General features: G+C 45.7%; 1 protein-coding gene across 1 annotated transcript in view; it reads right to left on the reverse strand.

Moving 5' to 3' along the window:
- unc5db (unc-5 netrin receptor Db) overlaps positions 1 to 13545 on the reverse strand; it is a 220983-nt gene that overhangs the window by 92984 nt on the left and 114454 nt on the right. Inside the window, exon 2 of the mRNA XM_079814916.1 lies at positions 12706 to 12921. Within this exon, the coding sequence (XP_079671042.1) occupies positions 12706 to 12921 (216 nt within the window). The remainder of the gene's footprint in view (positions 1 to 12705; positions 12922 to 13545) is intronic.

Below are 13545 nucleotides of genomic sequence, written 5' to 3' on the forward strand. Positions count from 1 at the left end.
ATAGTATTAATAATTATAAAAATTACCAGTATGAAATGAATACTAATAAATAGGGATGCACGATATTATCAGCACGACATCGGAATTGGCCGATAAACGCTTAAAATATATGAAAAATTATGCCGATATGCCTTGCCGATATGATAACGTGTTGATATGAGCCTGCAATAACACACGTGTGCAAGGACTGCTATAGCGAGAAGATCATGTCAGCGTATGGTCATTCTTGAAGTGAAAACAAGCAAATACATTGCATGTATGGTTATTTATATTGACAGTTTTTAAATGCTGTCTTGAATTTGTGAATCAACGCAGGATTGCCAGGTTTTCACAACAAAACTACCCCAAAACAAGCACAATCGCGTCTCCCCACTCTCTAGTGCGCACAGCAGCCTCAGCTGAAGCTCCTCCAGGTCCTAGTGCCCACCCGGTAGAATGTAATATATAGCCTATTTAGTGGGGGCGCTCTTGTTATAGTAATACAATGAAAAGTAGAATACACAAATAAACAGAAGTTACTTCTTTTTCTGAATAAATAAAAGCAGTAATGATGTCAAAGCACAAGCATGAGACTTGTAAATTAAATACTTTTATATACAGTTAGTTTATTAATCTGTAATAAAATTTTATGAAATGAATGACGAAAAATAATCCAAGGAGCATTAAAATAATTGTAGATTGTTTTTATTTGAAGCTAAATACAGCATCAACTGATGCCAAGCCACCCGCACTTCATGTGCACAAATATTAAATCCAAAAATAAAATATTTAGGTTACAACTGCATCTGTCTGGGATGAAAAATCACTGACTTTATTATTGTTATTTTCAGCGCTTTTAATATACTTTTATTATAAAAAGAACTTTATTAACAGTTATTTATCTTTAACAAGTATCCTTTTAGTAAGGATACCTCAGAAATCTGAAACCAGAATGAAATGAGGTGAAAAATATCGGCATATCGGATATCGGCAAAAATTCAATTTCGTGCATCCCTACTAATTAATAAAAGCGAAACCAATGTTTTATGAGGTGCACATATCTTATTTCACTTTTTTATTAGATACAATTTACCAAGGTAAAAAAAATATGCTTATGAATAATGAATGTATTATATGACGTCTGCCCAGAGGGTCTAACTAACGAAAGCAGAACTAATGATGGCTGAAAGGCAGATGTTAAGTGAGTGCTAATAAACTAGCAAATTAACAAATCCATATGGTGAATCCTACTAAGGTTACCAAGCAACTTTAGCTATATTTTAGTATTCACACTAAAATATAAAGTGAAAATGAACATACTCATTTAATATAAGTGTGTACAATTCTAGACTCTTAATATTCGTATGCAATACTTTTGCAAGCTTTTGCAGGTTGTTTTCTCAGTTGGACTTCAGCAGCCAGTCGCAGCGTGAAAGCGAACAACGTGACATGACGACTACATCACTCCCATTATAATCAATTTGGCTGTTCAATGCAAGGGCGACAAGACATACAAGAGTTTTCATTCTGTGTTTTATTATATATAATTTCACGGGTTTTGATTGGATGACAGTCACAATGGTAAGCTCACATCATTTTACTGTGCATGCCCAGTAATTTTCTCTCAATTGCAAGAGAAAAGTTAAGACTTGTGAGCAGGTAAAAACTCTGTCCGTTTGACAGCTGCATGGTGATATTCATGTGGAGATGAAATAAATGACTCTGAACAAAACCAAATGCTTTAACATTGAAATTAAAATTGCTCTCTTTTAAGTTGCAAACACAAAGCATATATATCCGAACAAATCCCACTCAAACCATAAAACTCCAGGAACATATCGACTTAATTCTTGACGATAGCAGCCATTAGAATGTGACATTCCATGGCAAGGAAGGAAAGCATGCAGACACACTGCCAGAGGTCAGATCTTGTCATTGTTAGTTTGTCACTGCTGGTTGGTCGCCAGGACTCAAGGCCTTCACTTCAGGTATGACGGGGACACAAAGAGCTCATTATCGGGTCTAGGCAGTGCCTGCACACCTATAGTGTTTGGAACTTGTCTGGATCTGCCTCTTTCTATTTGCCTCTAATCTATAGACAGGAAGAAAATGCGTTGTCTAGTTTCTGGTCACATTCAATTGGATTCTCTCTCCACCGACACTATCAACAGAGATTTCGTTTTTTTTTTTTTACCACAATCCACAGGTTCTAATCCTAAATGGAGTAGTCTGTGGTACTTATTTGTGTGCTGCTGCATAGAAGTTTCAGCTTGTCATTTATCAGTAAAGGACAATAATAGAGGCACAGCGAGCAGCGCGGCAGTCGTGTCTTCCTCCTTTGGCAAAGCCGTGATAAACGACTTAGAGGAGGATGATTTTTCATATGATGGTTATGCTCTATAACGGTTCTCATGGGCTGATATTGCAGAGCCTGGAACAAATAAAACCTGGGGTAGTTCTCCAGGATGAGGTTCGTCGAACACCTTTGAACATTGCAGATCTGGTCCCCAGTCTACACTGAAGAATAAATAGGAAAAACATTACACGTTTTTATGTATTGTTTCTCAAAGCAGTATTAATGCTTATTTTGGAAGGAAAGAAAGCATCTTGCTGTTTTACCAGTCACTTTAAGGCCGACATAAACGAGGCGCTTTTCAACTCCTGCAGTGCTACAATTCAACCGAGCAAATTATTGAAGCACCAGGGATGCTCAGTAACTAGTTTCATAAACCACATTCATCACCTTAAGGGTTGGATTATTAAGGCATTTAGAACATCAGCAATCGATTTGCTGGGGCAAAAACCATAAGAGAGCATATAATTAGCTGATGTATTAAACACGTTTTTGTCACTGATTATGGCACAAATGTGCAACAAATATTATTTGCACATACAGATAAATCCATCCATTCATGGAATTCACAGCAAATTTGCAAGTACCCTCAATCACAATGTGCGCCTACAAGCAGGAATAGATGGAGGCATGATCACTTATTATTTTCAACAATAATAAACAACTTTGCTCATGAAAATTTCCTCTGTGCACCAGAAGACACATTATATAAATAAAAGATAACAGTTAGCTGGTCTTTAATCACAAACATACACTATCATTCAAAAGTTAGACGAAGAAAGAAGTCTCTTATGATTAAGAAGGTTGAGTTTATTAGATGAATTACAGTATTATTACAACTTCAAATAACCAATTTGTATTTGAATACATTTTAAAATGTAACTTATTCCTGTGACGTCAAAGCTAAATTTTCAGCAGCCATTACTCCAGTCTTCAGTGTCATGATCATTCTAGAAATCATTCTAATATGCTGATTTGGTGCTCAAGAAACATTTCTTATTATTATCAATGTAAAAAATAGTTGTGTTGCTTATGTTTTTGTGGAAACCATGATACATTTTTTTTTTCAGGATTCTTTGATGAGCAAACGGTTTGCTTGGCACGGTTTTGTGGTCAATATTCAATCCGACTGCAAATGAGCCATCAGAATCACGTATTTAATAGAGCCATGTAATAAAAATTATTATAGTGAGATGGATGGGTCTGAATTCTTACATGAAGTCTATAAAATTGACTGTAATGGAGCACAATTTTCAGGATCATTCTCATTAAACTGTCCATTTTTTGAGAGTGACTCAATATGAAGGCATATTAATTGTCAGTTCTCACCAGTTCTGAAAACTGACACTGAAAACTGTTTGTATTTGTGGAATGAAAAGAACAATATTTTAGTGTTGTAAAAGGAACTTTATCTGCAAAAAACATGACAAAATAAACTTTCTGCCATTACAAACATTTTCTGTCACAGCCCTATGGGTGCGTGCACCAATTTTTTTTTAGAAACGCATTAAAGAAATGCCAGTTGATGCACCATGGGAAAACGTAAAATGAATTAGATACAGATACACATTGGAGTAGATCAACACTGTCACCCGTGTCTTTATGAAGGAGAAAATCAGCTATATTTATCAGCTATAAACATGACAGTCCCTTCTGCTGGCCTTCTGTCATCCGTTTTCTGTTCCTAACATAAAAAGCTAAACTACTTGGTTTTAATTTCCAATTTTTTTGCTTAAATTCCAATGTTTTGCTACAATAACAAACAAAATACAAAAAAAATTATGGTAACATTTTAAGTCCAGACATTGTCACAGGTAAGTGGCCGCTGTCCAACAGGTTTGGATTGGTACTTCTCGATCTGCACATGGGCTAAACTCAAGGGCGAAGTGTTGATGCTTATCTGTCTGCCTGGTAAATAAGAGATCTTATCTTCCGCTTGCGATGACATTGAAGACCCATGCTTTAATCAATAAAATCCAATTCTTTGTAGATCTGTGGCTTTGATTAGCGTTCTCCTAATCCAATCCCCATTTTTGTCATCCATTATGGTGGCATGGTGGGGTGCTATAAAGGATATCGTTATCACTGGTTATGAGTTTAGCACTGATGTAAAGCAGGCAATGTGATTGCCCGAATGGAGACTTCTTCTGGCTCTTCTAATTGCAAATCCACTTGGGTCCAGACTGATACATTTCATCGCCTTGGCAACACTGCAGGCAGTGAACCTGGTTATAGGGGAAGTATATTCTCAGGAGAGGAAATTACTGCTTTCCATATTGTGGCTGGACAGAGCAAAAGGGCAGCAGGCAATGGTGAGCAACCTGTCCTAAGAAATCTGCTGTATATCTGTACAACATAGCAAGCTAGATAAAGAAACGAAACATTTCATGGAATGAGCATGTGACATCCTAGAACCTAATGCATGCTATTTCACGTATGAAATGTGATCATTGTGGTTCGTCATTTATGACCATTGGACCTGACTCAAAGTTGTAATGATGATATGTCCTTTTGAGGGCAATAGTATGATGAATCTGTGTGCAAGGATGCGTGAAATGCAAATGCTCAAGGGTGCAGAAAAAGGGGCGAGAAAACATGCAGCAAAGTCTTGAGCATGTATGTACAGTATTGAGATGAAACTGAGATCAGCAAGCAGAAAATCTGTGTCAAATCGGTCTGCCAGCTCACCGGATGAATCGCCACCAAATAAAATGTCACCTTTACTTGGACAAAAGACAGGAAAGATGCATGGTTCCAGGCTTTTCTGACCAATTGCTGAGATGCTTACTGTACTGTAACTTCCTCTTCTTGCTTTTAGCCACAACAATCCAGCACCAACTGAATACAGCCATATTAGAATATGTATTAAAATTAGTTATTAAATGAGTTATTAAAGTAATGTTTAAACATAGCAAATAACTTTTTTGTTTGGCAATGCAATATGACCAAGCAAGCTTGCCTAAATTTCTCCTTTCCCACATGTAGACGAGAAATAATTTGTGGTGATTTTTCATTTTCCCATTATAAGACCCTCAACAATTTCACAGCACAGCAATCACACAATAATGAACTTCCAGAAGCAATTAAGAGGCTCTTCCTGCCACAAACGCCTATGTGGACTAATCACGATGTGCTTCAGAGGAGCTAGTGGATTAGGTTTTTTATTTTTTGGTAATACAAACGCTGAAATCCTCTAATGAATGCACTGTCGAATTTGTACCTATGATAGTTCCTGTAATTCGGCTTAAATTGCACTGGACATTATTGTAGCTGGCAAGTTGCCAAGGAAACATGAAATAAACTTTGACAGAACTTACAAAACAATATAACAGCCGACTTCACAAGCGGAGGTGGGGGAAAAAAACAATGAGATATTTTTAGCTACATTTTTTAGCTACATTTTTTACATTCATATTTGTAGCATTGGTCAGTGCACACACTATTTCTGTTAAATCAAAACTCAGCTGCACAAAGCACTGAATGTGAAACAAGTGAGAAAAAAAGACTGCAATGTGTCTCAGTTCTGAATCACAATATAGCCATAGTAAGCATAAATAATCGCAATTCTAATGTATCATGACAGATGTCAATATAGCATTGCATTGCCAAATCACCCCAACAGTGATATTTATTTATTCATGAGAATATCACAATGAGCATCTTCTAAATGTCTAAACCTCTTCAATTATACAGACTAACTGGGAATATCCCACTGTAGTGTGAAGACTGCAATAAATTCTGCAGCAATTTACGAACTTAACTTCACAGATTATATAGTAGCAAATCAAGTAGTAACAAAACGTCTCGGTTACGTATGTAACCCTCGTTCCCTGAAGGAGGGAACAGAGACGTACGTCGGAACTGACCGACGAATTGGGATCTGTTTCCAGAGACCGACCTACTTCGAGTGATTAAAACGAGCCAAAGGACATTGGCATGCGGTTCACACATTCCACGCACCGCCCCGCAGCGCGGGTATAAATACGGAAGTGGAATACCGCATCATTGCTTTTCAACTGAGGAGCCGAGATAAGTGACTCGGCCTTCAGCTGAAGCACAGCACCTGGCGACAGGACGTACGTCTCCGTTCCCTCCTTCAGGGAACGAGGGTTACATGCGTAACCGAGACGTTCCCTTTCAGTCGGTCACGTTCGACGTACGTCGGAACTGACCGACGAATTGGGATCCCTACCAACACGCCAGGAGGCTGGCCCTTCCAGCGTCCTGCCTGAGCTCGCTGGACCACTCCTATGTTAGAGTGTGAGTCAGGGCTCCGGGCAGGGAAGGACAGTCACTGCTGTTCCTGCAAGACCCACTCAGTGTGACTATTGGATAACGCTGGGAAAGCGTGCCCATCTCGGGAGATGGTACGCTGCAGAGCCACGTCCTTCAATGGAAGGAGAGGTGGAAAACACATAAGGACTAACCTAACAGGGTAGTGCAACAAATGGCAGTCTCTGGAGTGGACCCAACCTGGTTCCAGGGGGGAAAGAACATACCCAGAGACGACAGAGGAAACTCTGTCGAGGGAAAGACACGGGGCTAGCCGAGTAGGGTAGCTGGTACCGTGGAGAATACACATATGGGGTAGCCGTGAGGGGACCGCAACATATGGAACCCAGCCTACACACACGTTCCACAAGCATACGGGTGCAGGCCTGGCATCAGACGGCCGCCACGTCTGACACCGAAGGGGTGACGGAGGAACTCACAGGGTTAGCCGCTTCCGGGGAACACAACTGGAGCAGAATAGACGCACGTATCCGGCCCAGAGGGCGGGAGTGGCGCATGCAAGCCGACACTAGAACGGGCACTTAGCGCTGCTGGCCACTGGGGGCGAGAATGCGGGAAGATACCGGCTCTACACGGAGGCTATAAAATCTAGCGAACGTGTTAGGTGTCGCCCAGCCCGCAGCTCTACATATATCTGTCAGCGAGGCACCTTGAGCCAACGCCCAGGAAGAAGCAACACTCCTTGTTGAGTGTGCTCGCAACCCGAATGGGCAAGGTACGTCTTGGGACTGGTAAGCCAAGACAATGGCATCCACTATCCAGTGGGCCAACCTCAGCTTGTAGACAGCCTTTCCCTTCTGCTGGCCTCCGTAACAGATGAAGAGCTGCTGTGAGGATCTGAAGCTCTGAGTCCGGTCAACGTAAGCGCGAAGAGCGCGGACGGGACAAAAAGCTAGGGCTGGGTCTGCCTCCTCCAAAGGCAGCGCTTGCAGGCTCACCACCTGGTCCCGTAAGGGAGTGGTAGGAACCTTGGGCACGTATCCAGGCTGGGGTCTCAGGACAACGTGAGAGTTGGCCGGCCCGAATTCTAGGCACGATTCGTCGACCGAGAGTGCATGCAGGTCCCCTACCCTCTTGATTGAAGCCAATGCAATCAGGAGAACTGTCTTCATGGACAGGATTTTTAGCTCAACAGACTGCAAAGGTTCAAATGGAGGACCCTGAAGTGCTCTGAGCACCAGGGCTAAGTCCCAAGAGATTAAGTCGTGCTTACCTAAGGATTTACCGTCTACTGCATCGTGATACGCCGCTATTGCTGCGACGTACACTTTGAGGGTGGAGAGAGACAGCCTTCGATCCAACCCATCCTGCAGGAAGGAAAGCACAACGTTAATCGAACACTTTCGGGGGTCTTCCCGGCGGAAAGAGCACCACTCGACGAACAGGTTCCACTTCAGAGAGTAGAGGCGCCTCGTAGAGGGGGCTCTAGCTGAAGCGATGGTGTCTACCACTGCTTGTGGTAGGCCACCTAGAACCTCCGCGTCCCGTCCAGGGACCAGACATGGAGATTCCAGAGGTCTGGACGCGGGTGCCATAGAGTGCCCCGGCCCTGAGAAAGCAGGTCCTTCCTCAGGGGGATCGGCCAGGGAGGGGCTGTCGCGAGGAGTGTGAGTTCTGGGAACCAGGTCCGGTTGGGCCATTAGGGCGCAACTAACAAGACCTGCTCCTCGTCCTCCCTGACCTTGCACAGTGTCTGTGCGAGAAGGCTCACTGGGGGGAACGCATACTTGCGTAGGTCCCGGGGCCAGCTGTGCGCCAGTGCATCTATGCCTAAGGTACCTCCGGTCAGGGAGTAGTACCACTGGCATTGGGTCGAGTCCGGAGAAGCGAACAGGTCTACCTGTGCAACTCCGAAGTGGTCCCATATCAGCTGGACGCTCCGGGGATGGAGTCGCCATTCGCCCGGAGGTGTCGACTGGCGAGAGAGCTCGTCGGCTGTCTGGTTCAGCGCACCTGGGATGTGAATGGCACGAAGTGACCTCACAAACTTCTGACTCCACAGGAGGAGATGGCGGGCGAGCCGGAGCATGCAACGGTGCGTAGACCACCCTGACGGTTGATGTACGCAACGGCCGCAGTGCTGTCCGAACGGACCAGTACGTGCTTGCCCCGAAGCGGTTTCTTGAATCGGGCCAGGGCAAGACGTACCGCCAGTAACTCTAGGCAATTGATATGCCAACGCAGTTGGGGCCCTGTCCACAGACCCGAAACTGCGTGCCCGTTGTACGTGGCCCCCCAGCCCGTGGATGAGGCATCCGTGAAGACCACAGCATGCCTCGACACCTGTTCTAGGGACACTCCGGCCCGGAGAAACAAGGGGTCTGACCACGGACTGAAGGTTTGGCGACAGTAAGGAGTAACTAGGACCCGGTACTGACCGCTCTGCCACGCCCATCTCGGGACTCGGTCGTGCAACCAGCGTTGAAGCGGTCTCATATGAAGCAATCCGAGCGGCGTTACCGCGGCTGCAGATGCCATATGCCATATTTCAGTGGGACCACTGTCCTGCCTTTGAACGTATTCAAGCAGTTCAACACTGACCGGGCGCGCTCTGGAGTGAGGTGCGCTGTCCGGCTGACCGAATCCAGCTCCATACCGAGATAAGAGATCCTCTGTGCGGGGCAGAGTTTGCTCTTCTCTCGGTTGACCCGAAGTCCCAACGGGCTGAGGTGACTGAGCACCTTGTCCCTGTGTTCGCACTACTGCTCCCGAGACTGGGCGAGTATAAGCCAGTCGTCGCGATAGTTGAGTAAGCGAACGCCGCGTTCTCTGAGCGGAACAATGGCTGCCTCGACGACCTTCGTGAAGACGCGAGGCGACAGGGACAGCCCGAAGGGCAAGACTTTGTACTAATATGCCTTCCCCTCGAACGCAAAGCATAGGAACGGTCTGTGTCGAGGAAGGATAGAGACATGAAAGTATGTGTCCTTCAGGTCGATCGCTGCGAACCAATCTCGGGGACAGATGCATTGGAAAATGCGTTTCTGCGTTAACATTTTGAACGGGAGCTTGTGCAGGGCCCGATTCAGAATGTGCAGGTCCAAGATTGGCCTTAACCCACCCCCTTTCTTGGGTACAATGAAGTAGGGGCTGTAGAACCCCGACCTCATATCGGCAGGAGGAACCGGCTCGATCGCGCCCTCGCCAGCAGGGCATCGATCTCGGACCGCAAGACATGGGCATCGCTGCTCCGCACGGAGGTGAAGAGGATGCCCCTGTACTTGGGAGGCCGGCGTGCGAATTGAATCGCATAGCCGAGTCTGATGGTACGGATGAGCCAGCGAGACGGCCTGGGGAGGCCTAACCAGGCCCCCAGAGACCGAATTAGCGGGACCAACGGCACCACAGACGTACCCGGGGTGAGGCAGCGAGGTGGAGTATTCAGACCCGACTCGGGAGGCCCGGAGGCGGCCCGGAGTGTTGCCTGAATACTCCAGGTGGGGCAGAGAGTGGGTGAGAAGGCCCGGGGGGCGTCCTCGGTGCCCAATCTGCTGCCCCCTGGCGAGAGGTGAGAGGGGAGGAAAGGAGTGGCAAGGCCCGGGGGCGTCGCACACTGCCAACCTGTCCCTCTCGGGGCTCAGGGAGGGAAGAAACTGCTCTGAGAATGTGGGTACCACTGGACTCCGGGGAGCCAGCGGCAGGACCGAAACAAAAAAAATATTCTCCCCCCGGTCCTCCTCCGGGGGAGGGAGGGGTGCGGACACCAACTCCCCGAGCAATTCCTCTCTCGCTGGGCTGCCCGTTTCAGGGTCGCTTGCCCTTGTGCTTGCTAGCAGGCTCGCGGGACCCTGGACGGGTTGGGCGCCTCCCTTGCGCCCGGCCACCTGCTGCCTGGGTGGAGGCGGACGCAGGGTGGCGCCCTCGGCGACAAGCAGATGGAGGTGCTGCGGCCGACGACTGGGTGTAGGCAGCAGCTGGTCGTCGGGGCAGGTTTTTTTTTTTTTTTTTTTTTTATTAAATTTTTTTTTTTTTTGTTGCCACCTCCATCTGCTTCTGGGCCACTAAGAACTGCTGGGCGAAGTTCTCGTTGGCGTCGCCGAAGAGGCCAGCCTGACAGACAGGGGCGTTGAGGAACCGAACTTCGTCGGGCTCACGCATATCTGCCAGGTTTAGCCCCAGCTTCCTGGACCACTGGTGTGGACATCGCCTGACCCAGGGAGCGTGCAGTGACTTTCGTCACCCGGAGAGCGAGGTCCATCACCGCACGCAGTTCCTGCATAACCCCTGGGTCGGGACTACCCTCATGCATGCAGGACAGAGGGCAGTGAGAGAGGGAAAAACTTATACAGGTTATGGCCCTTTTGGTGTTCCATATTTTGACACCAAATAGTTCCATGCTGTTAAATTTTTCCAATGCACATCCGTGCAGCCACCCCGGAAAGCATTGCTGTCAACTCTGAATCTGATACAGCATGAGCACACACCATTATAGTGGGAAACTCAGCATTATCATTTCCAGCGCATAACAGCCCTCTCTCCGATGCAGCAATTGACATCTGTCCTCCGCCAGAGCGCCAAATGAAACGCTAGATCCTTTTTTTTTTTTTTAAAAAGGACCAGCAATCCCATCTGTAAGCTACCAGCAGGCATGTGAGACAATGAGCGTGGCCGTCAGACTTGACGGCACACGGTGCGCTGAACAATCTAGCCCCTATGAAAGAGCAAGGTGAACAATGCGCCGACGTGGTCATGTTCTCGTGAGAGAACATGAACCACCCACAAACAAAGTCTCAGCACGCTCGTGATGCGATAGAGGAGTGGGGGCCCGAAGAGATGTACTCGGCGGTGAAGCCCCACTGTAATCCTCAGGCCACCAACGCTTATTAGCCAAAGTAATCCTTTTCTGGGGCCCCAGAAAAGAAACTAGATCGGGGAATAAGCGAAGGGACTCAACCCCGTTTGAGGTTTCATAGTCTCGACCGCGCATCAGAGCACAGAGTGACGCGCTGGGTTGCCGTGACAACCCCCGCTATCAGCCGGCGCGAGACGGCACGCGGCGCGCTGAACGCTCAAGCCCTTACGAGAAAGGTGAGATGAACAACGCGCCGACGTGACCATGCTCTCCTGAGAGAGCATGGATCACCCACGAAAGCAATCTCACATGTTTATATGCGAGAGAGATCGTGGCCGTCAAATGAGGACAGGAAACAACCGCATCCAGAAACACACGGTTTGAGTGACATCTTGAAAAAGACGCAGGGTCAAACCGTGTTGCTCTTTTAGAAGGAAATGCTCTTTTAGAAGTGCTGAAGCACTCAGGGAGATGGCCGCGGCTCACAGCAGTCCGATTGCAAGCCTGCGTGTGAGCACTCAAAGAACGGAAACGCCCAGCCAACCAACACAGGAACAAGTGTATGTTGCAGCAGCCACTCGCTGACTCGCGCCGTCACACCAGCACCCAGGTAAGAGAGCGATCCTCCTCGAGACTCGTCTAAACACTCTTCGTAGAAACAGCTTGATACAGCAAACCGTTCGGCTCCGAAGTTAAAAAGCAATGATGCGGTATTCCACTTCCGTATTTATACCCGCGCTGCAGGGCGGTGCGTGGAATGTGTGAACCGCATGCCAATGTCCATTGGCTCGTTTTAATCACTCGAAGTAGGTCGGTCTCTGGAAACAGATCCCAATTCGTCGGTCAGTTCCGACGAACGTCGAACGTGACCAACTGAAAGGGAACTAATTTTACCAACTGACCAATTCATTTTCCTTTCATCATATTTATTCTTGGCTAAAGAATACAGGCAGTATTTTGACAGCAAACAAAATACAAAGCAGAAAATCAAAGAGAAAAAAAAAGATTCACTAGGGAACTAACAGGTAACAGCCCAGGTGAAAAAGACATACTATTAAATGTATTAAAAATGTACTTGAGTATGTTTTTAGTACAATTCAAATATAATATAAACATACTACTTGAATTTCAAGTGCATTTTTAATACATTTAATAGTACATCCTTTTCACCTGAGAGATTTAAGTGAAGTTGAACTACAGATTAACCAATTAACTGGCCTGGACGTAAAATATTTCTTGGAAAGAAATTATTAAGTGGACAGTAGCAGTAAGATCATGTGCATCTTACCAGTGTTTTGATCCATGTACTCTTGAGAGGTATGTTGATTCTGATGGACCCATTCCCCATTACATTTGAAGAAGATCTGCAGTGCAGGAGTTGCACGGCAGCGCAGCTTGATTGGGTTGTTTTTGACTATGTAAGCATCCTCAGGCTCTTGCAGGAAGTGGGGTAATGTCCCACCAACGGATGACAGGGAATCAGCAAGGGTATCACTGATGGCTCCTGTAAAATCAATGAAAGCACGCAAGAAATTAGCACATTTCTCCAGCACATTTACTCACAATTTAAATTTGTAGAACTTAATTTTATGACCATTTTTGGATTAATGAACATCCCAGACACATCATTTGTATGTGTGCCTAGTACTTACAATAAAAAAAATGAAATCTGGTCTGCATTTCACCCTGCTTCAGATTTGTAAATATGGTGCTTTTTCCTCTGGGGAATGTTCTGAGCTTCCCATTGATTTTAAACTGTGTGCCAAAGAGACAATTCCACTAAAACAATTCAAGCCATTTTCTACTTTAAAAACGCATTAGGTTTCCCTGAGTGCTTTTGTGATGAAAAGAATAAAAGAATTAGCGATGGAAGAGGGTGCAACTGATTGCTTTGTGTTTGACTGATGAGCTAAAATGCACCTCGGTGCAGAAGAAAGTGAGAACGCTTTTCCTTAGGCCAAGTGTTTGTTTAATTTTTTGTTCTCTCTGCTATCATTCTCTTTACAGAAAGGAAGAATTAAAACAGCAGAAAAAACAATATAGAAGAAGAAAAATAAAACAGATTAAGGAGTGCTGAGGATAGAGAGAAGAAAACAAGATTTTTATGTAGGGATATTTTACACCCATG

The sequence above is a fragment of the Gobio gobio genome, assembly GCF_949357685.1.
Source record: "Gobio gobio genome assembly, chromosome: 4".
Taxonomy (NCBI): domain Eukaryota; kingdom Metazoa; phylum Chordata; class Actinopteri; order Cypriniformes; family Gobionidae; genus Gobio; species Gobio gobio.